This window comes from Corythoichthys intestinalis, chromosome 12, assembly GCF_030265065.1.
Source record: "Corythoichthys intestinalis isolate RoL2023-P3 chromosome 12, ASM3026506v1, whole genome shotgun sequence".
Taxonomy (NCBI): Eukaryota; Metazoa; Chordata; class Actinopteri; order Syngnathiformes; family Syngnathidae; genus Corythoichthys; species Corythoichthys intestinalis.
The window spans coordinates 29,108,956-29,135,121 of NC_080406.1; the positions used below are offsets into that span (position 1 = coordinate 29,108,956).

Below are 26,166 nucleotides of genomic sequence, written 5' to 3' on the forward strand. Positions count from 1 at the left end.
TTCTAGTGTTACTTCAGGACGCAACAGCGAAGCGGATAGAACCTCTGTCACCACAATACATTTTCTGTCAGTTCACATTTGTTTTGTGTAATGTGGACTTTGTATAGATTCCACTGGATAGCAGACATTTGGAAGCAAGCAGTACTATATGGTCTCTGTGGCTGCGAGGTCCATCCTTCAGTGCCGGCCTGCAGTGGATGCGTACATTCAGCTACAATTCTGCCAAAGGCTCCGTAAATTCCAAGCTAATTGTAGCCGACCTTACGCATTTACTGACAGCAACTGCTACATGAGCCGCCACTAGCCTGCGGGCTGCCTGGGCCGCTGCTCGCTGCCAGCCGCTGTATCATTCTCGCAAAGCCTGCTGACGAGAAACATATTTCTCTTCGAGTTCACAAAGCCTCACTGACATGGTACGTGAGTTCTGTAGACATGGGAAATATTAAAACAAAGTATCATCCACATTTTAACAAGCTATGGTAAGAAGTAGACATTCGGCACTTGAGCGGGGCGGGTTTAGAGCTCAGTCAGAAGACATGCCTACCACATCTGAGACCTGATGGCACGGCCTTATTTTTCTCCATTTCGATACCCTGTTAAATATAGTCAGCAATTTTTTTATTACTTCAAATTTGGTGAGCTTGTTAACAACAATCTTTTCTTTGACCCGATAAATTAATTTATTAATGTTGACTTAGACTTGTGTGGCCCTTTAATGCCACATGTGACCATAGGCGGAGTTTGACTTTTGGGGTACGGGGGGGGCACAAAATGTTGATGAACCCGAAACAAAGTTTCAGCAATAAAATTCACTTCCAAGAATAATATAATAATAACTTAAAATAAGTGTTTTTTTGTTTCCCAACATTTTTGAGGGGAATTCTAAATCAGGCTGCTTAGGACGGCTATACTTTTCACCAAGATCGTCATCCATTGAATATGCTACGCCCGCCGGTGTCAACAGATGTACTGTCAAATTTTGCACCCCATCAGAAATTGCAACTTTGTGTTATAAATGGCCGCAAATGCAGCGGTCACAAAGTAAACCCTTCAAGCTTACTTTAAATCAGTACTTCTCAAATAGTGGGGCGGGCCCCCCCAGGGGGGCGCAGAGCGATGCTGGGGGTGGCGCATGTGACCTTGGAGAATATACTTTTTTGTCGTACTAGAGAAAGTGTAATTGCACATCCACTCAGTGGGCGGCAGTGCCGCTCTCATTTTCAGCGTGTGTGCAGTACTTTTGAACCAAACAACAGCGCACAGCAAAGAGAACTGAAGATATGAAAAGCTAAGACAAGGAAATATGACAAAGCATATGTAGCATTTAGCTTTTGGCTGTCTTTTAGTACAGTGGGAGACGAGGAAAGACCAGTCCGTCTACTTTGTCTAAAAATGTTTGCAGCGGACAGCAGGAATTTTTTTTTTCAGCGAGTGCCGAATATTGCCAGCAATCCTCCCGCTTTGTCAGTGTTACATCAGTAAACCAGCGAGCACGGTTACCATCATATAAAGTGGTATACTAAGTTGCTCAGTGCAAAATAAACCCACACCACAGCAAAGGAGCTGATACTGCCTGCAGCAAAAATAAAAAACTGTCCCTCTGCCCACTGCCATGTCGTTTTTGTTTGTTTTGAAACAATTCTGATACTGCTTATGATCAATCACAGTATCAATGAAAATGAATAGTAGCGAGGCTGATACCCAATCACCAGGCTACAATGGGTTAACTTGTCTGTTATATCCAATCAGACAAGTATTCTTTGAGTAGACACTGCTTATAATCAATTACAGTATCAAATAATACAATAGTCACAACTCATAATCAATTGCTATGACTTATTATTAACTTCAGGATCGCGGATCGTCGGCGACTTACATGGACAGCAAACAATAACACTTCACTGCGTTAAACAAGCGGCACATTTTATTTAACCCACAGTATAAAGTGTACAAGCAAGCAAGCAACAATTGTGTTTCAGCTCATAGATTACATGCAATAACATAAATCTCATTACCGTGTGCTGGAAGGACGGAGAGCCGGGGCGTCCTCGGTAAAGCGAGCAAGGAAACACCAAAACTGGACGTCCGCGCGCGTGAACTCTCAGTAGACTCTAACCCTACCTGCCCCCGTCGCTTCTTTATAACAAGTATCGCGCCTCGTAACTTCCCCTCCCGTTCGAGTTTCACACACGGCGAGAATAATTGGATCTCCCTTAGAAGTTTCGTATGGCCGTTAGCCTTTGGGAATCCTTACTCCCTTTTCGGTAGTCCTTACTCCCTTCTTTTGATTTAGTGGTCAGGCCGTACCTCGGGGATCCTTACTCCCTTCGTTTGACTTAGTGGTACCTCGGGGCTTTTGACTTAGTGGTCAGGCTGTACCTTAAGGTTAAGAATAACACATTCCCTTTGCTATACACTATTTTGCGAAGTCAGCTTGATGGGTTGAAAACAACACATTCCAATATTCCCCTTCATTGTTCTATTAATTTTTTTGTTTTTTTGGTCTAATTGTTTGACATATTGTCTTCAAGCTTGATGTTGCTAATAAATGTGAATTTATTAATATTTTTTAAGGGTGTAACGGTACATGTATTTCTATTGAACAGTTTCGGTACCTGACAGAACGAGTTTCTGACAGAATGTAAAGTGCTGTCAAATTTTGCGCATTAATGGGCAGTAATTAATTTTTTGAATTAATCACGTTAAAATATTTGACACATTTAATGCAAGCGCGGAATGCCCGCTCATGCTTCCCATAATCCCACTGTTACGTCCCACGGACGGCTGCTAAGAGCGTAACATAAAACGAGCCACGCACACAAGTTGCTAGTGGACACAAATTTATTCACACAAGTCGAACTTGCAATGAGCAAAATATACAAAATGCGGAAGAAGCTGGCTTCAGCGTAAGCCCAGGCCAAAACAACAAACAAAATGAAACTACACTTGAACCCCACCCGCTAAGTAAACCCTGATCGTAAAAAAAGAAAAAAACAATACAGCCACTACCCTGGCTTCTACACTAAACAAAACGGGTTGAACAAAAACGGCAGTTTACCTCTACTGCTGCGGTGCTCTTATTTACAGTGGTGAACAAAAACGATCCAATAACGAATGAACACAAAATAGTACTTACCGAAAAAGCGGGAGTGTAACAAAATAGCGATCAAATGCACAGGTGAATGAATGACGAGCAAACAGCTGGCGAGGAGGTACGCAGCACGTATGCTGTCAAATGCGAAGTTGCGAACTCTGAGTGTTGACTTTAAAATGACAAGCTGTCAGATGACTTTTGTTAACGCTGCCTTTATTTGGTTAACAAGATTCAGGCACAATACAACACACATGCGGGTATGCAAGCTCAAACAACGGCCTAATAGTATTACCCAGAGCCGTATTACCGTGTATCGGATTAGCGGCCGTAAAGCAAGTGTCGTTATTGCCGCAAATGTAAACAAAGCGCTGCATAATGGATACATGTCAGACAGCGGCTAGTTCGGGTGGCCCGTCAGCGGCGGTGACGTCGTCTGCCCGTCCGGCGTCAATCAGAGTACGCCACGTTGGGAGGGAAGGCAGCCAGCTGGCGGACGCGGCGATCAGATGACTGACAGTCTCAAAAAAGATAACAATTGAACTGCCAGGGCCGTTGCACCACTCAGAAGTGCAGTGAGCAGCGTGGGTAACGGTTAAATGTTAACATGGAAGATGGTTGGCCCTCAGGGTGGGAAATTCAATTTAAAAAAGAATATACTGTGTAGATGGAACAACTCTTCACTTCAGTGTTGCAACTGTTCAATTTTGCACATCAGATATATTTTTTAAAGAAAAAGTCAGAATATTGTATTTTCTATTTTTGAGCAGAATTCTAGCTTTGTGTAGGCTAATGTTCCTATTGTTGAAAGCACAAAAGTGTGTAATAAACAACTTGCATTTATATTTTCCATTTTATTTTCTTACTTTACCGAAAATGAACCGAACCGTGACCTCAAAACCGAGGTATGTACCAAACCGAGATTTTTGTTTACCATTACACCACTATTATTTATTGATTCAATTAAACGGTCAAAAAATGTATCGAGTGTGTTTTTACAGAATGATGTGGTTTTGTTTTTTTTCTTACACTTTATTGTAAGTTGATATATATTACTTTTCTCTTTAATATTAAAAATAACACAATGTTATGCAGAGTTGTACTTATAATAATAAGAATTTTATATACAAATAATACTATAGTATATTTACAGTGGTGGCAGAGAGTTGGTGGGGGCGCGGAACGTTTACGTCTTCCTGGGGAGGCGTAACAGAAAATAATTGAGAAGCACTGCTTTAAATAAAGGAATATTTACTTACGTTTGATCATGGACTGACATGTAGAAAAGTTCTCAGACACATTCTGCCATGTTAGCTGTACACGACAACTGCACGCCGCTCTTTGCCTGGCTCTGCCAGACTGTTCTCCCTGTATTTTTAAAACACTGAGAGTATAGTCTGGGAACCAGCCCATTAACGGCCTCTCGAGCAGGTACAAAATCAATCGACAAATCAGATTCGTTTGTTTGCGTGACGTGTTCTTAACGAGCAACGTCACTCTTGCGCGTCGAAAGTCGTCTCGACAACAACACAGATGGTGAACGGGAGAGCTGAGAATATGTTCCAATCCAAGGTAAAATCAGTTTTTAATTACCAAAAACACATCGACACGAGTCATTGACAACAGTCTGTCTCGCGCTAGCATTGTTGAATAAACTCCGCTCTCTTCGTATGTTTACTTCCATGCGCAAGTCCCTCGTCCTGCCCTCGTCATTTTACTAACGTCACGTCTGCCCGTCACTGATTGGTTCACTCCGCTGTCTGTTTGCTGTGGCTTGCTCCGCCCTGGAAATTGTATCTGCGTGAATGGTGGCCAGACTCAATAGCTGGAACAGCGGTGAGTCTGGTGTACCAGGCAACGCCGCTCTATCCCTGTTTAAGTCTTCGCCGTGTATTTAAGCATCAATTTACGCCGTATTCGTGTGGAACATGTATGTTTACGCTGTTACTTGTTTACTTCGCACCTGTTGATAACATTGAGAATCCAATTGAATGTGAAAGAGGGCTTATTAACCGCCACAACAGCTGTGAGAGCAAAATATTATAAGGGTGCAAAATTTGTTGTACAATTAGCGTCTATAGTGGGGCAAATTGAAACTCCACTCACCATTTTGGTGATGCTCTATGGCTTTTCATGGTCCAAATTTTCAATTCTTGGTTGTTGCTCAGTAGTTGTTGTCGCTTTTGAAAGCTTTGGTTTGACAAAAAAATACGTAGGCTATATCCATCTTGCATCTTCGTTCCTCAGGTGGTTTTAGCTAAGCAAAGCAAATGACCATCTAAGGTGCTAGTTTTGTTACTTTGTGGGTTTCTTCTACAAGACAACTTACTGAAAGGTTTGACTGACAGATCTTTAGTTAGAGAACAGAAGAGAGGCATCATCAACATTAACTGTCCACTGGGGGGCTGTCAGCTGTCTCGAGCTCACTGCGTATCTCTGACCTCCGTGTGCTGTGGCGAGCAGACATTACTAATCGAACATGCAAATACGATTTGCTCATATCATTGCAATAGTCACATGATCTGTTCGAAAAATGACCCATAATAATTTTTTTTGTTCATTTCATTCATTTTCGTTGTTTTATTGCTTTACAACTTTTATAGACAACATTTTACCGAAAAATTCTTAATTTTAAAATCATATATAGGAAAGTCAATGGCGTTCCGTGAGCAACATGTCACTTCCGCTCATTAATATTCATGTCATTAGCTACTGTTGCTAAGCAAGGACAAGCCACTGTTTGTCCCTAATAGGAAATGAATGGAAATCGTGTACCAAGGAGATGTTTACAGAGCTACCCCCTACCAATTCTCTCCAAAAATGATGTGCCTGGTGCCAAATTGACTGGCATAGATGTGGAAGAACATAAAAATGTTCAGTTAAAGAGATGGCTTTAGTGTCGAAGGCTGAAAAAGACGAGAAAAAAACGAGCCAACCTAAGCATAGCTTTTGCTTTTTTTTTATCGACGCGACTGACAATGACATTCTTCGGTTTCAACAAGCTATCCTTTACCATCAGCCCTGTCTTTGTTATATATCCTCTGGTTGTCCTACGTCTCTTACCGTTCTTGGGGATAATTTAGTTAGCTTTGTGTAGCGATCGCAAATGCTACTCAGTGACAGCCAACGAACACTTTTAATTTTTTCATTGATAACACATCTTAATCCTATAATTTATTTACACTTCCCCCTTACTAAAGTTGTTTTTTATATATATATATAACAGAAACGGTAACAGTGGCAGTCAGATACCATTGTAATTTTTTTCAGGTCATTCATTGTCAGACAGAAGCAGTACGGCACGACGTTACGCTAAAAAAATAAAGTAAAAATATAAAAATGGCTTACCTCTTTGTCCTCTGAAAGACCATGCCAACCCAACATAATGTTTACTGCATATGAAACGTGAATGGATTCGCCGAGCTGGTGTTAAAGTCCGCGTAAGTTGATTCGGTCTTCACATTTTTTCCTCCCAAGTTTTTGGTTTCCGGGAACGTATGAAGAAAACATCCTTCATGGTCGTAATATCTAGAGTCGTTTCTACAAGTTCCAAAAAAGCAATGCGTGATCGGCATGTTCGTTTTTGAAAGATTACCGGCGAAAAGTAGCACTAATTGCATTGTGTCTATGCAAGGGCGGGTCTATAATGTCCCACTTCGCCTTTACTTCCGCTTTACGATGCCACGTCACGGTCTAAAAATAGCCTGCGTGCGGTACCCCATAGCAAAGCAAAATTGACGATGAGATCTCATTCATGTCTCATTTACATCTCCAAGAAGTGAATCAGTATCAATCGAGCAATGATTGAGACCAGAGTGGTTTTCTCAGTTTTCTCAAATTTGTCTCGTGAGAAATAAGTCTCATAGTGAGCATTGCGTGAGGTTTTGAGAAATAATTCCAGTGGCAAGATTTCTCAATAATTTCTTACAGCTGTCTCCTTTGGACAATGGGAGACCATTGATTCAGACCTGGTCCTCCTTTTAGAAGAACTGAGGGGTCCTGCTGAAAGAAAATTGGACAATATGGGAGCTCTCATTTACAGCTATGGCGCCGAAAGATTGGGGGTAAAGCACAAGGCACAGAAGCAACGGGAAAACCCTTCAAACCAGCCAAAGTCCAGGAGGCAGCGGGAAGTAAAAAGCCTAGTGTAAGAAAGAAGACAGTTGAGAAAGCTGTGGAGAAAGGCGACACAGCTAGAAAGAGAAGGAATTGAAGTCCTGCAGGCCGAAATAAAGCAACGCCTAACAAAGTTGCGAAGAGCCGAGCACCTCAGACGACAACGGAAGAGGAAAGAGCGCACAAGAACCCTCTTCTTTAGCAATCCCCACGGTTTTGTCAAAGGACTCTTTAAACAAGAAAAGACTGGGAGCCTCAAGGTGCCCTTAAGAGACCTGGAAGAGCACCTGAGCAAGATGTACTCTGATGATCGGAAGCATGAGACAGTCACTATCCCAAACAGCTTACCACCAATTCATGCACCTGAACATCAAATGGACACAAGGCCCCCCACATGGAATGAGGTGGTAAAGACTGTGAAGCAGGCTAGATCAGCATCAACACCCGGGCCTAATGGCATCCCTTACAGGCTGTACAAGAATGCCCCTGGAACTCTCAGATATCTCTGGAAGCTGATGAAGGTAGCATGGAAGAAGGGTGTGATCCCAAGAGCATGGCGAAGGGCAGGAGGCATCTTAATCCGCAAAGAGAAGGACTCGTCATCCATTAGCGAGTTTCGCCAGATCAACCTGCTGAATGTGGAGGGGAAAATCTTCTTTAGCATCACTGCCCAAAGACTCTCTGCCTTCCTTCAAAGAAACAACTTTATTGACACATCAGTGCAGAAGGCCGGGATCAAGGGTTTCCCAGGATGTCTGGAGCACGCTAATATGATCTGGCACCAGATACAATCGCAAAAAAGGAACGGAGAGATCTACATGTGGTTTTTCTAGACCTCGCCAACGCCTTTGGGTCAGTCCCTCGTAAGATCCTGTGGACGGCCTTCAATTACTTTGGCGTACCAACCCACATAACGGATCTGGTCAAGAGCTACTTCCAGGATCTCCAATTCTGCGTAACAACTGAGAGCAACACCACCGCCTGGCAACATCTGGAAATTGGCATCATGGCGGGGTGCACAATTTCCCCTCTGGCATTCGTCATGGCAATGGAGTTGGTCATCCGAGCATCCCGATGGATAGTGGGAGGCGAGAGGACCAAGAGTGGCCTGCGGCTCCCGCCCATTAGAGCCTATATGGATGATATGACTGTTATAACTACCACCAAACCGTGCACCAGACGCTTGCTACAGAAGCTCCAGGAAAATATTCAGTGGGCGCGAATGGACTTCAAACCAAGCAAGTCACGCAGCATTTCAATTGTTAAAGGCCAACTGACAGACGAGAGGTTCCACATCAGTTGTGAACCAATCTCAACACTCCTGGAGAAGCCCATCAAGAGCCTCGGGCGTTTGTATAATGCAGACCTCAGAGACACCCAGCAACTTGAACAACTGCGCCAGGACACAGCCAACGGTCTTCAACAGATCGACAACGCTGCGCTGCCAGGGAAACTGAAGCTCTGGTACCTCCAGTTTGGGTTACTACCCAGACTCCAGTGGCCGTTGACAATGTATGAGGTCCCTATATGTCATGCTAAGCGCTTGGAAAGGCCGGTGAACTCGCATATGAGGAAGTGGCTCGGACTTCCAAAGTGCCTCAGCAGCATTGGACTCTACAGTGACGGAGCCCTGTCACTGCCTATCTCGAGCTTGGTTGAAGAGTTCAAGTGTGCCAAAGTGAGGCTGGAGATGTCCCTCACTGATTCCCGGGACCCCGTAGTGAGAGGTGCCCCCCCCGACCTTGACAACGGGGAGGAAGTGGACCCCTGCCACCACTGTCCTTCAGGCCAAATCTGCTCTCCTCCATCGTGATGTAGTGGGCCATGTCCAGCAAGGCAGAGTGGGTTTTGGCCTTGGAACTCCAACTCCTCTCTGGCAAAAGGCATCAGCAACTGATCGACGAACCATGGTTGTAGCGGCGGTGCGCCGACAGGAAGAAGCAACTAGACTGTCCAAAGCGGTAACACAAGCCAAACAGGGTCGCTGGACGAGGTGGGAGGGAGTCGAGAAGAGGAAGCTCTCATGGAGTGAACTCTGGGGCATGGAATCCAACAGGCTGAGTTTCATCATTCGAGCAACATATGATGTGCTACCATCTCCCGTAAACCTATAGCAGTGGTTTGGAAAGGACCCAGCATGCCCCCTGTGTGCGACCCCAGCAACACTCAAGCACATCATGGTTGGCTGCAAAACTAGCCTCACTCAAGACAGATATACATGGAGACACAACCAGGTCCTCAGATGTCTAGCTGATAAACTTGAGCGCAAGAGGGTTTCCATCAATGCCCAACCTATGAACCAGCACGCTTACCAACACCCACCATCGTTTATTCGGGAGGGGGAAAAGCAGAGGTCAAGGCCTGCACACCCTGACCTGGGCCCCCTGAAGGCAGCCAGGGACTGGCAGATGCAGGTCGACCTAGATCGGAGGCTCATCTTTCCCCCGGAGATCGCAACGACCACCATACGCCCAGACCTCGTCCTATTGTCCAATACAGCCAAGCTCGCCTACATAATTGAGCTAACAGTTCCTTGGGAGGATGCTTTCGAAGAAGCGTATGAACTCAAAAAGCTGCGGTACTCCAACCTAGCGGCTGCAGCAGAGGACAGAGGCTGGAAGGCGAGGGTGCGCCCACTGGAGGTGGGGTGTAGGGGTTTTGTGGCCAGCTCAGCAGCAAAGCTCCTTAGGGAAATTGGAGTCAGGGGACAGGCCCACAGACAGGCCATTAACGAGCTGGCCAACACCGCCGAGAGGGCAAGCCACTGGCTGTGGCTGAAGAGGAGCGACACCATCTGGGCCGCTAGGGCAAATGCTTAGCCCTGAGACACACACCCAGGAGTGATCAACCTGTGGTGGGCCAGCCTCAGCTGAGGGCGTCTTGTGATAAGTGGCCGAAACGCCCTGTGATCTGAGGATACAACTGATGATGTGTCTCAGTGGCTGAGCAGAGCCTTAAAGCAGCAGCTCCTAGTCCATCCAGGTATGCGGTCAGGTGCAAGCTTGGCTCAGGGGGGAGGACACCCCTGCCATGCATAGTCCAGGGGATTGTTACACCGAGTCCTTCTATCAAATCTTTCAAGATCTCACCAAGAATAAACTTGTCTCAAAGCATATGCCAGTTACAAATATTTCTCAATTTGATCTTTTAGTCTGCAATTGCTCATTTTGGGTTTTCAAGATTCTTTCATTGTAAGAAAGAGTAGTGTCTGCTCTGACATGTCCAATCACATCTTAATTCATCTCATGCCAAACTCTGAGAAAATATTATAATTTGTCAAATAATTAAATAACATCTGGTTCATTTGGTTCATCTTGTTCAATGTAAAAATTAGAGATGTGACAAAAAATTCGGCGCCGAAAACTGTCAGCCGCTACAAATGCCTTATCGGTTTTTGATTTCGAAGACTGAAAGTTTACCACAAAATAGTGTGAAGAACCTTAGTCCTCTTTTTGATGACATCATCGAAACAGGCAACATGCTGGCTGACAAAGTCTCGCTAAAACTACTGGCTCACAGGCAACATGTATGTGATTTGGAAGGGTTTTTTTGGAATATGAAAGAAATATCAATTATTAAATGAACAAAAATATAATACATTTTCTTCATTGCTGCTACACGCCGTTTCTAAAGTTGCTTTCCATTTATGTGCCACGTCACATCGAGGACAGTGTGGCTCAGTGGTAGAGAAGTCGTTCCCCAACCCAGAGGTTGTGAGTTCAACTCTCTGTCCTGATGAATTCATCTAAGTATCCTTGAGCAAGACACTGAACCCGACGTTGTTGCGTCACCAGCAGGTAGATGAGGATTATAGTGTCAAAGTGCTTTGAGTGCCTGAACGGTGCTGTACAAGTCTAACTCCATTTTTAATTAAGAGAATTTCTCTTCTCAAATATTGCTCAAACCTGGCTTTCTCAAATCAACCTCCTTTATCTCAATGATGTCTTTGCTCAATTTGACTCATCACTTGCTCCTAAGGGTACCCTTAGGAGCAAAAACTCAGAAACAAATAAGCAGAGAATGAGATAAATTTGAGATGATCAAATTCGTCTCACGAGACGAGATTAAGCAACAGATGAGTAGCAAATTTTTGCTATGGGACGCCATTACATGCAATGACACTTTTCTGTCACCAAGGTGCCCCCCCCCCCCCGCAAAATCCGTTTTTGCATGTGACGCTATCAGGTTGAAAAAATGTTGACTCCAATTACACAAATTCCACAAAATATCCATAACAGCGTGTCAAATGGGACCTATTGAAGGCACCATGTTTACTTCTGAAGAAACACAATGCGGCACGTGAAAACATGTTTTGTGCGCATGAATCAGCGCATATGTCAACGTGTGCCGTTCACCTACAAGTCCATTTGTCTTTACAATAGGAAGGGCAACACAAAAAAATAAAAGCTGAATTTACAAAAGATCGTAATTGAGTATCCCATCCTGCAGTGTGAAAGTAGCCTACAGGGCCGTTTACATGGTGACGCTGCGTCACCGAGACGCAACGATTGTGTTGCAGAATGACCTCGCAATAACAGGGTGAAAGGAGAAGACGCAAACTTTTGATTCCGGCCTCCAAAGCGGGACAATAAAAACGGAACCATATAAATTGAACACTGTCGCTCCGATGACATCAGCACTTGCACACATCATTGTGGCACGTGCAGTCGCCGCTACTAAACATTCAAACAGGCAAATGGGGGGAGTGGGGGGGGTTGTCTTCTGGACTGAGGAGGTTGTTGTCAAGGAAGTGCATCATTGGCTGTGGCCTTGTAAAACTGCACTGCCCCCTTGGGTCTGGCATGAATACTACAACGTTTTCACGTGGAATTGTGACATCGTTCGAATGGAGACAGTAAATGCAAACATGAAACGTGTTGTATTCTTGGAGTGTTACCATGTAAACGGCCCCTAAGTTTCTATATATACAGTAAATGGTGTATTAAGTCCCAACAAACTGATGGCTCAAGTTTAAATTGTGCATCCTGCAGCTGGTTTAAAATTTTTTAAGTTGTTGTCGTAAAAACACAGCAAAGTTTCCCAACCTCTGTGGAGTTTTAATACTGTAATGTTGGTGTCCGCTGTCGCGTATCTTTTTAACAAGCTGTGGTGTGTTGCTTCTGGGTGTCGTTAAACAGTAGCCAACTGGTGAGCGCTGACATGATTAGTGTGTGCGGGTGCACACTTACGTGTGTGGTTCTCATTAAGAGAAGAGGCCGTGTGGTGTCTGACTTGATTCCTCTTGTGGTCGCAATCTGGTTGCCGTACTGTTAAACAATGTGGTCACAGTTGACAACAGGAGCTGTTAAGTTACAGCAACATTCTTGCAATAGATGTTGGTAAATGCAATTAGATGAAGTGATATAAATGGAATTAAGCTAGGGATATAGGAGGCGTGTTTTGTATTGCTCAGGAGAGATCCTTGATTTTTTTCTCTTTAAGAAGAAAGAAGAGTTGAGATTGTCATGCACAAGGGAGCCAGTGTGAAGGGAAAGGATAGAAGGGAGGTTAAAGAGAAGTACAAAGCCAGTGGCTCAGCGCAGTGCAGAACCGTGTGCTGGGTCTTGAATTAATTATTGAACGTGATATTTTGCAGCTGGGCAAAGGGCTGCGGCCTTCTTGGATGTCTGCTAAGAGGCAGGAAGTATGGATCACCGGGCAAGTGATGTTGCAGTATTTTTAATTTGACTGACTTCATGCGTGCCACTTTAGTTGTCCCACTGGTGTCTGCTAGCCTCAGCCTAAATCTTGTCATGCTTACTTCTTCCCCTCACTTTTATGCAAAATAGTTTCCAGGGAAATGTTCATTTTCTGCCATTTACTTTAGAATATTAATTTAGTTAACAAACCACTTTTGTTCGTCTTCAAGGACACTGGTCCGCATCTCAAATATCAATTACTTTCCATCCAGAGAGATTAATTCATGTACAACATAATGTACTTTATATGGGGACCCTCACAATACAAGCACTTCACTTTGCGAGTTTTATGGGAAGAGTATCATCACAAGAGAAAATGAGTTTCATTATGCGAGCAAATTTTCACCAAACGAGCAAAATCCAGAAAAAAAGTTGACTCTATTAGACACTGTTGTGTTTGATTAAAGACATGCGCCCAAGACTGATCAAAAAAATCCTGGAAAAGCCTGAATTTCTATAGATTTTTGGCATATTTTTGCTGCTGGCAAAGCCCACTTGTTGGTGATACTGGGCAAATAGGTGTTAGAGTATTCATTGGTATTATAATGAAAATTAGTGTAAATGTGAATATTAACTCCACAAATCATTGTGCATCCTGAAATGTTTTTCTTAAAATGTCAGTTTTGTGGCCATTGTGCTCCTACCAAACAAATTTAGTCGAGAACCCAGCATATACTGTATCTGTATGTAGAGAATAATTATTTTCTATGTACGGTACCTTACATATATAGATTTATCACATTCACCCCCTGCCAGCCTACTGAGACCTCTCATCCTATTCCTTCCTTTTTATTTCACACCTCTCTTATCACCCTTCGCTACTTCATCCAGTCATGAAATCACTGGTGCCAACTCGAAGCTCACAGTCAAGCGAGAGTATAATTGATCTAGTATTAGCAGATGACACAATAAGATGAAAATGGACTTTGTTGGTCAAATTAACCCAAAACACTTGCATGTAAAATATTTGTTTCCTAATGAAATGAATTGAAATTACTTGAATTGGAAGTGCGCCAGCAAGTTAAATAGGATGAAAACCAGAAATTAGACTAAACCCGTAACAGTTCATGGGTCATTGCATTTTAACTAGCTCCAAATGCTCATTGTTGGAATGCAGCGAGTCACACATAGAAGATTCTTGTTGGACCCAATTAGGCTCAAATAATCCCACATCAATAGAGGCAGAGAAAGGTTATTTTTAGACAACAGACAGACGGATGGTGTGCCATGCCATCTTTGCACATTGATGGGGTTGAAATAGATTTTTTTGCAAATGTACAAAATTTGTGTCTGAAATGAAATCCGCCAAGACTAACTGGCGTCTGCTTGTTTGTGTGTCTGTCTGTTTGTGTGTGTGTGTTTTCACAGCCGTATCGTTTATGAGGCACAGCGCGTCAGCCTTCGGATTTGCTGTGAGTTTCCAGCTTCATCTGTCCTTGTTCCCTCCATTTGCATTGATCAATTAGTCATAACTTTGGTCTCAGTGATTTATTAATGAATCTTGGAACTCGACTTTTATTGGTCCTCGATGTCTCCAAGGTAACGGAGCAGAAAGGCAGGACTGAGATTACAGCACAGGTGTACAGTGCTATTAAGAAAGGTTCACTAAACAAGTGGGGAGATGACTTGTAGTAAATGACCATGTTTCAATGCCTTTGATCGCGATGAACGTCTGGGAAGGAGGCCCCTCCCATTTGAAATGGATTGGATGTCTGAATGATATAATATTGTGATCCAACTAGATCAGGAGTCTTAAAGTCTATTTGTCTGGGGACCACAGTAAATACACACCGGCCACACTATAAATATACAGTGGTACCTCTACTTACGAAAGTCTCTACAGACGTAATTTTCATGTTACAACACGCCTCATCAGGAAAATATTGCCTCTTGTTAAGAAGGAAATTTTAGGATACGAGAGGCAAAATACAGTTCGGTACTGTAAAAGATACGTGTGCACTTCCTGGTTTTTGCTTTTAAATGTAGCGCTATAAGATACCTTTGCCTGGTCTTAGTATTTCCTATAATACTTCAGTAACGTGATTCTGCTCTCCTATTGGCCTTTTGTTGATAATGTTTCATTTTGGGTGTTGCAGTATGGTGACATGCACAGCCATGACGGTGTTGTTAGAGCGGGCTTTTTCGCCAAAAGAGCACAAGTCTCCCCACGTTTTTGTCTTACGAAGTTTTTTTTTTTTTTAAGCCCAGACATGGTTCATTACATAAGTGGCGCATCAGAGAGAAGGTTTCCTCGCGTTATTGTGTCACGAAGAGTAAGATAGGCAATAGGCACCATCTTGATAGAGAAGAAAGGTAAGCTATTCTATTTTTCTAGGTTCTTTTGCATTGTGTTCTATTATCTACATCATTACAGGTTAGGTTAGGTTAGGTTAGGTTAGGTTAGGTTAGGTTAGGTTAGGTTAGGTTAGGTTAGGTTAGGTTAGGTTAGGTTAGGTTAGGTTAGGTTAGGTTAGGTTAGGTTAGGTTAGGTTAGGTTAGGTTAGGTATATGGAATGATTCAAATGTGTTGTGCTGTTGTTTTATTCTGGTTTTACCCCGATTTATATGCCGAGATCCTAAACGGATTAGGGCATATGAATGGAAAACGCGTCTCTATTGACTGAATTATCAGGTTACGAGACTAGTTCCAGAACCAATTCATTAAGTAGAGGTACCACTGTGCTTTAATTTCAAACGGGGGGCCGCAAAAACCTCTTTTGTGGCGTAATTGGGCCCCAGGCCGCAGGTTTGAGACCACTCAATTAGATTGTTTGAAGCTTACTTCAATAAGAAGTGGGAAATATTCTCTTACGGAATTATCAGGTTACGAGACTACTTCCAGAACCAATTCATTTAGTAGAGGTACCACTGTACATTGATTTAAAGTGGGGACCGCAAAAACCTCTTTTGAGGCGTTATTGGGCCCGGGCTGCAGGTTTGAGACCACTCAATTAGACTGTTTGAAGCCTACTTCAATAAGAAGTGGCAAATGTTCCCGCTCGTAATTTCAATTACTTTATTCTGGTGATATGGAAGACCATGATTCACACAGTCATACTCATTTAAATTGTTCAATTGTATCTAATGGTACTGAGGCGTTACCGTTCCACACTCCATTGAGTCTGTATCATGTTGAATTGATTTTATACACAGCACAGAAAATGTTAAAAGCTTTAGTTGTAACCATCTAGCAATTCTGTTCTCCCTGTCTTTCTCTCCATGAATTGTATCTTGTGCGTGTAGTTTGACGCTACCTTGGATGTTCTCTCATCAATCATCGTGCTGTGGCGCTACAGCAATGCGGCCGCCGTGCATTCAGCGCACAGAGAATACATGTGAGTGTGTGTTGCTTTTCTTACACTATCATGATCAGTTTTACTGTCCGTGTCATTTCTTCTTGTCGCTTCTACTGGGAAAAATCTTTGAAAGGACACTGGAATTTATCATAGACTATTCATCAAATTTAGTAATGCTGAAGTATCCAGATCACATTTGCTTACGTCTGATGTCTGCTTCTGCTGTTTTGTTTGCAGAGCATGTGTGGTCCTCGGGATTGTATTTCTGCTGTGCTCCCTCTGCATTCTTGGAAAAGCAATTCATAATCTGGTTACAAGGATGCACCCAGACGTGGTAGGACATAAAGAAACATCTTTATAGCCGACCCACAAAAGAAGCCTATCTTTTGACATGCTATGGATTATGAAAGGCCTCAGTTGATGTGCCTTATATTAGACTTACGATAGTTCATAAATTCATCTTTGAGTGTTTTTCAACCTTTCACGGTAAACCACATCACATGAAAAGTATGTGTATTGAAATAATACCATTAATAAAATAATCGCAAATTTATTTAGTGTGAAACTTTTGATTTTCTGACCGTCAGGGTGGTTTTAGGCCGCCACAATTAATGGACTGACTGATAACTAATCAATTATCCTAATTAATTGACAATTATTTTGATCATCAATTATTGTTTTCAGACATTGTTTACCTGAAAACTGTCCAAATCCTCTCATTTTAGCCTCTTTACCGTACGATGTACAGTGGGGCAAATAAGTATTTAGTCAACCACTAATCGTGCAAGTTCTCCCTCTTGAAAATATTAGAGAGGCCTGTAATTGTCAACATGGGTAAACCTCAACCATGAGAGACAGAATGTGAAAAAAAAAAAAAAAAAACAGAAAATCACATTGTTTGATTTTTAAGGAATTTATTCGCAAATCATAGTGGAGAATAAGTATTTGGTCAATAAAAATCTCAATACTTTGTTATGTACCCTTTGCTGGCAATAACGGAGGCCAAACGTTTTCTGTAACTATTCACATGCTTTTCACACACTGTTGCTAGTATTTTGGCCCATCCGTCCATGAAGATCTCCTTTACGGCAATGATGTTTTGGGGCTGTCGTTGGGCAACACGGACTTTCAACTCCTTCCACAGATTTTCTATGGGGTTGAGTTCTGGAGACTGGCTAGGCCACTCCAGGACCTTGAAATGTTTCTTTAAAGCCACTCCTTTGTTGCCCTGGCTGTGTGTTTGGGATCATTGTCATGCTGAAAGACCCAGCCACGTCTCATCTTCAATGCCCTCGCTGATGGAAGGAGATTTTCACTCAAAATCTTTCGTTACATGGCCCCTTTCAGTCTTTCCTTTACACCAGAAATGTCCAAAGTCCGGCCCGGGGGCCAAATGCGGCCCGTAGTCAAATTTCATCCGGCCCCCAGCCTCTGTCATAAAATCAATAACGTCTGGCCTGCACACAGACTTAATAAATTGGTCAGCAGTACTGCTACCAGCATATGAAGTAGCTTACACACTAAATACTGCTCCTCATTTACCCACTAAAAGGCAGCAGCACTCTAAGCAACATTACCCCTTGTGACCCTTTACTCCCAAATTTTCTAAATGGCGACAATCAACAAAAAAAAAAGAAACTTGACTGCGACGGCCGACGCTTAAAGGATAGGTGGAAATTGGACTATTTTTTTCACTAAAATATGCAACAACTGTGTATGCCTCATTTGCAAAGAGACAGTCACTGTTTTTAAAGAGTTGAATGTGAGGTGATATTACCAAAGGACACGCTGACATGTAGGGCCTTCGACAAGATTACAGGGAAGATACGTAGCGAGAAATTGAAGCAACTTGAAGCTAGATTATTTCCACAGCAGCAGTATTTCGCAAGAGCCCAAGAGTCGAAAGAGAACATCACAAAGGCAAGTTGGGAGATTGTTGAAATTATTAATTAAGAAAAATAATAAAGCAAATGTGACACACAGAATGGCTTTCTAAAATTTGCTTAAACATATTGTTCTACGTAAAGGACGTTAGCCAAGGTCGGCCCCCCACATTTTTACCACACCAAATCTGGACCCCTTTGCAAAAAGTTTGGACACCCCTGCTTTACACAGATCAGTCGTCCTGGTCCCTTTGCAGAAAAATAGACCCAAAGCATGTTTCCACCCCCATACTTCACAGTGGGTATGGTGTTCTTCGGATGCAATTCAGTATTCTTTCTCCTCCAAACACAAGAACCTGTGTTTCTACCAAAAACTTCTATTTTGGTTTCATCTGACCATAACACATTCTCCCAGTCCTCCTCTGGATCATCCAAATGCTCTCTAGCGAACCGCGGACAGGTCTGGACGTGTACTGGCTTCAGCAGCGGGAAACATCTGGCAGTGCAGGATTTGAGTCCCTGGCGGCGCATTGTGTTACTGATAGTAGCCTTTGTTACTGTGGTCCCAGCTCTTTGTAGGTCATTCACTAGGTGCCCCGTGTGGTTCTGGGATTTTGCTCACCGTTCTTGTTATCATTTTGACGCCACGGGGTGAGATCTTGCATGGAGCCCCAGATCAAGGGAGATTATCAGTGGTCTTGTATGTCTTCCATTTTCTAATAATTGCTCCCACAGTTGATTTCTTTACACCAAGCGTTTTACCTATTGCAGATTCAGTCTTCCCAGCCTGGTGCAGGTCTACAATTTTGTCTCTGGTGTCCTTCGACAGCTCTTTGGTCTTGGCCATAGTGGAGTTTGGAGTGTGACTGACTGAGGTTGTATACAGGTGTCTTTTATACCGATAATGAGTTAAAACAGGTGCCATTAATACAGGTAACGAGTGGAGCCTCGTTAGACCTTGTTAGAAGAAGTTAGACCTCTTTGACAGCCAGAAATCTTGCTTGTTTGTAGGTGACCAAATACTTATTTTCCACTCTAATTTGGAAATGAATTCTTTAAAAATCAAACAATGTGATTTTCTGGTTTTTTTTTTTTCCACATTCTGTCCCTCATGGTTGAGGTTTACCCATGTGGACAATTACAGGCCTCTCTAATCTTTTCAAGTAGGAGAACTTTCACAATTGGTGGTTGACTTAATACCTATTTGCCCCACTGTACATAGTTACACATTATTCATAGTCCCAAATTTCCATTGTGGGTGATTTTTGGTTCCAGTGCACATTTTCAGCTAAATTGTTAAGCTCAGAATCATAAAAAGTGTATACAACTTGATTTACAGTATATTAGGGTTGTAAAAATACATAGATTTGGATCAATTTATTGAGTGGCTCTATCGATTAAATGGAATTGATCAAATCTCAAAACATCGATCAACAAGATTTTTTCTTAATTCAAATGAGTAAAATTCACCAGCTACAAAATTGTCAGAAATTTCAGTATTTATTTACATATTTTATTGCTTTAGTTGAAATGTAACTGTTAGATGTGTAGACAATATCGTGTTAAATGAACTGAACACCCTTAAATTAAATTGAATCATGGCATAATATCAGCAAATATCATGTCAAAAGAGTTGATATCGTATTGTATTGCCATGAAATTGGTGATTTAAACCCCCATTTTATATATGTAAACTCATTAGTCATAAATATAATTGCTTATTAGTCACCTATCAAAAACGTAAGAATTTTATGCATTTTTTCACCTCTACAGTCAACATAAAGACAAACAACCATTCAATTTATAGGGTTCAATTAACTTAATATCTATACTTTGGGAATGTGAAAGGAACTACCTCACTTGTGATGTATATTTGCCAGCCACTATCTCGCGGTGCTGCCCAACTCCGATTCAGGTGCTTTCTTTCACTGTAATCGGGCAGGATAAGAAAGTAAGTGTAACGCTACAGAGGCTTTGACCTGTCTTTGTTATGGTTCTGATTCAATGAGTTTATACAGAACAGCCATCTGGAAATGAGGCGGGAAAATGACAGCTTTTACAGGTGGCATAAGAAGTGTCATCGTCTCTCCTGTCAATCTCCTGCTGATCATTAAGCTTCTGTTCTGCCAGTAATGTCAAGACAGTCACACTCTGTGTGAGCCCATTTTGTCTGAATATCAAGTTTGTGGTCATTACTCTGTCAATTTCATGTCCTCTGTAATTTTTTCTGACAACAGTCGTCATTCATCCGGACAATTTTACTGTTGTTTCAGTGTGACTCTGACCTTTCGCTACTTTGATGTGTGCCTGGGAATTTTCCTTCTAAGGCCAATTGTGATCACGATTGCATTTCTACAAAGGATCAGGCAGCAAAATCTCACTGAGTGAATGCAGAAAATTGGGAATCCTCATTCGTGTCACGTCGTGGCTTGCTGCTCTCATTGCGAGCTGTCTGCACGCAGTGCCTGATTAAACACAGAAAGCGGAGAATGTTTGCGCCATGTAGCAACTGTGTGAAAAGGAGACAGAAGGACTACACACTATTTGAAGTACTGAGAGTTATTATTTTAAAAGCGCTAAAAGGAAGGCTTCACATTTGGTGCCATTGACAGCAATATATGTCACATCCTTGAGTATTTTACTTTGGAGGGCTGGCAGAGAATTATCATGTTTCAGGACATAAATGGCGATGGACGTCCAACAGTTTGATCTGGGAAGGGTGTCAGTGATAATGCTGTTTCCCAAGTAGACCAACCCACCAGTGTCAATCCCTAGCTTTTTTAACTAAAACTACCCAAACATTTATAGGTTTACATATTTTAATTAGGGTAGCATGCAAACAATGACAGAAGGGGGAAAAATAAATAAGTGAATCCTCTGCCTAAGGAGACTAAAAGAGCAATTGAAAACAATTTTTACCAAACATTTTAAGTCAGGTGTGTGCCCAATCACTGATGAGTGGTTTAAAGCTGCCCTGCCCACTATAAAACACACACCTGGTAAGAAATGTCTTGATAAAAAGCATTGTCTAATGTGCATCATGGCTCGGTCAAAAGAGCTGTCTGAAGACCTGCGATCAAGGACTGTTGTTTTGTATAAAGCTGGGAAACGATACAAAACCGTCTCTAAAAGTCGGGATGTTCATCAATCGACAGTCAGAGAAGTTGTCTACAAATGGAGAGAGTTTGGCACTGTTGCTTCTCTCCCAAGGATTGTCCGTCCACCAAAAATGACGCCAAGAGTTGGGCGCAGAATACTCGGAGAGGTAAAAAAGAATGCTTGAGTGTCTGCTAAGACTTACAGAAATCACTGGCACAGTCCTATATCTCTGTGCACACATCCACTGTATGTAAAACTATTGCCAAGAATGGTGTTCATGGGAGGAAGCCACTGCTGTGTAAAAACAAACATTGTTGCTTGTTTAATGTTCGCAAAAAGGCACTTGGACACTCCACAGAAGTTTTGGCAAAATATTTTGTGGACTGATGAAACCAAAGTTGAATTGTTTGGGAGTAACACACAACGTCATTTGTGTGTGTGTGTGGGGGGGGTGTAATAGAACAAGTCACCAACATCAACACCTCCTTCTCACCGCGAAGCATGGTGGAGGGAGCATCATGATTTGGGGCTGTTTTGCTGCCTCAACACTTGGACAACTTGCAGTCATTAATGGAATAATGAATTTATCGGGATATTTTGCAGGAAAACTTGAGGCCGTCTCTCAGACAGTTGTAGAAAAAAAGAGGATGGATGCTGCAACAAAACAATGATCCAAAACACAGACGCTGGGGCATGACATAAAGACAACTATTCATGCCAGACATCCCAGGAATCTGACTGAACTACAGCAGTTTTGTAGAGAAGATTAGTCCTAAACCAAGATGAGTCCTAATCGATGTGCCAGACTGATCTGCAACTACAGGAAGCATCTGGTTGACATTATTGCTGCCAAGGGGGGGCACACAAAATATTAAATGTGATGGTTCAAGTACTTATTTTTCCCCCTTCTATCATTGTTTGCATACTATCGTCATTTAAAATATAAAATATGAAAACCTATGTTTTTTTTCATCTTTGTGATTTTGACAAAGATCAGATCATATTTGATGGTGATTTTATGCAGAAATGTGAAAAATTCTAAAAGGATCAGATACTTAAAATTTTTCTTTTTTAATTAAAGCACACACAAAAAACAAACATAAAAATGTCAATATTTCCTCGTTTTAAATTAAAACACTTAAACCAAGATTTAAAAACTGAAATTGAAAATTCATAAGAGAATATTTGCTCTTGAAAAGGTATTTGCCCTCTGTCTTTTAGGATGACTTTCTCTTCAGCGTGTCCATCGTTAGTGGATTTGTGTGCACCATACTGGCTGTTGCAAAGTTCATGCTGGGCAAAGTGCTCACAAGCCGCGCACTCATCACGGATGGTAAGTCAAACACGCTTCAATGAGAATCGTGGCCTAAAAAGCCAATAAAAGACGTGATGTAGCTATGGTATCTATGATTACGGTTGCTCTGTTTGCATTGGGACCAATCGAATAGAATACAAATCATTGCAGTTGTGTTATGTGGGGATAAGAAAGAAAACATATACTCATTCGTTCATTCGCTTTCTCCTTTTTGTTTAGGTTTTAACTCTCTGGTTGGTGGCATTATGGGTTTTACCATTCTTATCAGCGCCCAAGTGTTCAAGGACCACCCTGATGTCTGGTTCCTTGACGGCGTGATTGGAGTTCTCATTGGACTCATCATTTTGGCATACGGGGTCAAGTAAGGGAAAAACTAAAAAATAGTCTTCTTTTACCATAAACAAGCAACACTTATGACATGTTTCCACTTGTGTCTCGACAGGCTTCTAATGGATATGGTACCCCGAGTGAGGCAAACACGAAACTACGAACGATTTGAATGAGGTTCACACACTGACTAGTTACCCTCCCCCATCCGCTTAGGCACTAAATGTAGTGCTTGGACATCTGAATTAGGTACATCACCATCATCACAAGCGTTCCGTTATGGAGTGCAGATGCTGCATTCATGCACTATCACATCTTTTTTAACGTTAAACCTTCATACATTTTTGCTCACAAACCAACAAGAAGATGGAACGTGTTCAGCCGACTGCGTCATTGAACCACAAAATCAGGATGTACACTTCAGAACTCGATGGCCGTCCTTATTATTCGTTTTGTAATACAGCCACAAAAGGTTCAGCCAAACTGTAGCCAAAATGAGTCAACAAATCTGACATGTTATAAATGCAATGTGTCAACAAAAACAGCAACACGTTAACATTTTGTTTGCACATTTCAGTAGCCGACACGGGATAGTGCCCATTCGATCGAATTGGTGCATCTTTATCTCTTTGGTTGCTATTGGCCATGACAGACACCCTTGTTTTGTGAATTGAAATAAGTTTGTCACGAGCAGAGGTTGCGCTAGACATTTTCGTTGTCTGTCATTTTGACTGACAGGGTCATAAAAATCCGGTCATAGTCTATTTTTACCCGTCACTTAAATTTTTAAAATGATAATGATGACATATTCAATCGTATTTAGTATTCATTCATTTTTAATTAATATTGTAACGCTTGCTTGGTGCGAAAAATTAGACACGGAAGTCGTGGTATTTTTCTCCCTTTTTTACTCTGCTTACCGCCAACAACTCCGCCCCCAAAGAAAAAGAGGCAACGATATAGACCCCAATCACCAACGTCACACAATGATCTTAATTGTGGTTGTCAGCCCAAAATCTTCTAAATATATATTAAATGCATCTTACCAGATATAAAAAGACTACTACATAGTCTGTGGTGATCGTTTGGTGCCCAGATTTCTTGTCGAATTACAGCAGTCCATCTCGCTCTCATCTTCGGGTCTCTCAGAATACGGTAGAACTTCAAGTCTCTCCGTCTATCTTCTCTGTTACAGCAACCAACCGCCACACACGCCTTCACCATTTTGATTATTAATATTAACGAGCAGAAAAACACGCCGTAATAGGAAGCATGTACGTAGCGGTAATGTGTAAACATGACGAGCTGACACACAATATGGCGGCTCCGGTCAGGGGGCGGAGTTGTGACGTCATGTGATTGGGGTCTATACACAGGCGGCAATCTTGTCCATCAATTGGATGACGCGCTGGCACACCGGGTGCACCAATAAGAACCTCGCGTTGATGTGTCAATCACGGTGCCGCCGCCAGACCCCGGTGACGCTACAATATTCTGACAGAAGAGCCAACGACGTCATGCATTAAGAGAGACAATAGCTAATTAATATGCTAACTCGCCACCCTGTGGTCTGGGGTGTGAATTGCAACCTGTCAAAATGACGGACAGACTTCAGTTTTTTCCGTCACTGTTTTAAAAAACCGGTCAACGACGGAAAATATCCGGTTAACGCGACCCCCGGTCACGAGTAAACATCCAATCCATTTGAAGTGGGAGAGCTTACAGCAAATGAATGATGTTCATTTGTTGCTATCCGTCCCACGCCAAATGGATTGGACGTCTATCACCGTCAATGCAGCTCGTAAATTAAGATACAGTGTATCACAAAAGTGACTACACCCCCTCACATTTCTGCAGATATTTAAGTATATTTTTTCAAGGGACAACACTGACAAAATGACACTTTGACACAATGAAAAGTAGTCTGTGTGCAGCTTATATATGAGTTAATTTATTTCCCCCTCAAAATATCACAAAATATAGCCATTAATATCTAAACCCCTGGCAACAAAAGTGAGTACACCCCTATGAAAAAACACATCCCTAAATGTCCAAATTGAGTACTGCTGGTCATTTTCCCTCCAAAATGTCATGTGACTCGTTATAGGAGTGCTGTCAGCATTGCTGCAGAGATTGAAGAGGTGGGGGTGTCAGCCTGTTAGTGCTCAGACCATACACCGTACTCTACATCAAAGTGGTGTGCATGGCTGTCACTCCAGGAGGAAGCCTCTTCTGAAGACGGTACACGAGAAATCCCACAAACAGTTTGCTGAAGACATGTCAACAAAGCACATGAATTACTGGAACCATGTCCTATGGTCTGATGAGACGAATATTGTTTTGTTTGGTTCCAATGGTCACAAGCATGTGTGGCGGCGACCAGGTGAGGAGTACAAAAATAACTGTGACATGCCTAGAGTCAAGCATGGTAGTGGGAATCACCCCGCCCCACCCACCTTTTCAATCTCTGCAGCAATGCTGACAGCACTCCTGTAACGAGTTATATGAGATTTTGGAGGGAAAATGACAAGCAGTACTCAATTTGGACATTTAGGGATGTACATAGTTCCCATGTGGTGTACTCACTTTGGTTGCCAGGGGTTTGGACATAAATGGCTATATTTTGAGTTATATTGAGGGGAAAATAAATTAACTCTATTATATAAGTTGCACACAGACTACTTTTCATTGTGTCAAAGTGTCATTTTGTCAGTGTTGTCCCATGAAAAGATATACTTAAATATCTGCAGGAATGTGAGGGGTAAACTCACTTTTGTGATACACTGTATTTACTCCTTGATTCATTTAACTTTCATGTATTTATGTACCGGTATTTAATAGGACACTTTACGTATCATTATACTATTTTTAGACAAAACCCATAAAGTTGTTTTAACAGGGTGAGTGAAACGAGCTCAAAAACTGTAATAAATCCAATTTTGTGTTTTTCCTCATCAAATAATAAATTAATTGTAATTTGGAGTAGATTAGATGTAGCCTTAAATGTACTAGTGTCTATGTACTGCAGTGTTGTTTTGGAACATCCTCTCAGGTTTTGATGATCAATGTGACAGCACTGTACTCTCATGTATCCTATGTGCCATATTCTTGGCTTGAAATATCAAAATCTCATATTTATCACTTATTTATTGCTATTTGTGTCATGCTTGATCATTCATTTTAAAATGTTAAGTATTGTAACTTAACGCGGGGTCAACACATATGGGTTTTTAATATGTTAATCGATTGAAAAATTGTGACTTCAGCAAGTGTGCTTTTACTTGGGGTGTACGGACTACTTCACAAGGTCGTTTAATGTGTCACACTTGTCACATTGTTT

The 26,166-nt window shown here is 42.1% G+C and overlaps 1 protein-coding gene across 1 annotated transcript in view; it reads left to right on the forward strand.

Moving 5' to 3' along the window:
* Positions 1-24,713, forward strand: part of tmem163a (transmembrane protein 163a) — a 54,395-nt gene extending 29,682 nt beyond the window's left edge. The window contains exons 3-8 of the mRNA XM_057852703.1: positions 14,275-14,318; positions 16,150-16,241; positions 16,440-16,536; positions 22,406-22,517; positions 22,719-22,860; positions 22,942-24,713. Of these exons, the coding sequence (XP_057708686.1) occupies positions 14,275-14,318; positions 16,150-16,241; positions 16,440-16,536; positions 22,406-22,517; positions 22,719-22,860; positions 22,942-23,002 (548 nt within the window). The 3' untranslated portion in view covers positions 23,003-24,713. The remainder of the gene's footprint in view (positions 1-14,274; positions 14,319-16,149; positions 16,242-16,439; positions 16,537-22,405; positions 22,518-22,718; positions 22,861-22,941) is intronic.
* Positions 24,714-26,166: the final 1,453 nt, after the last annotated feature.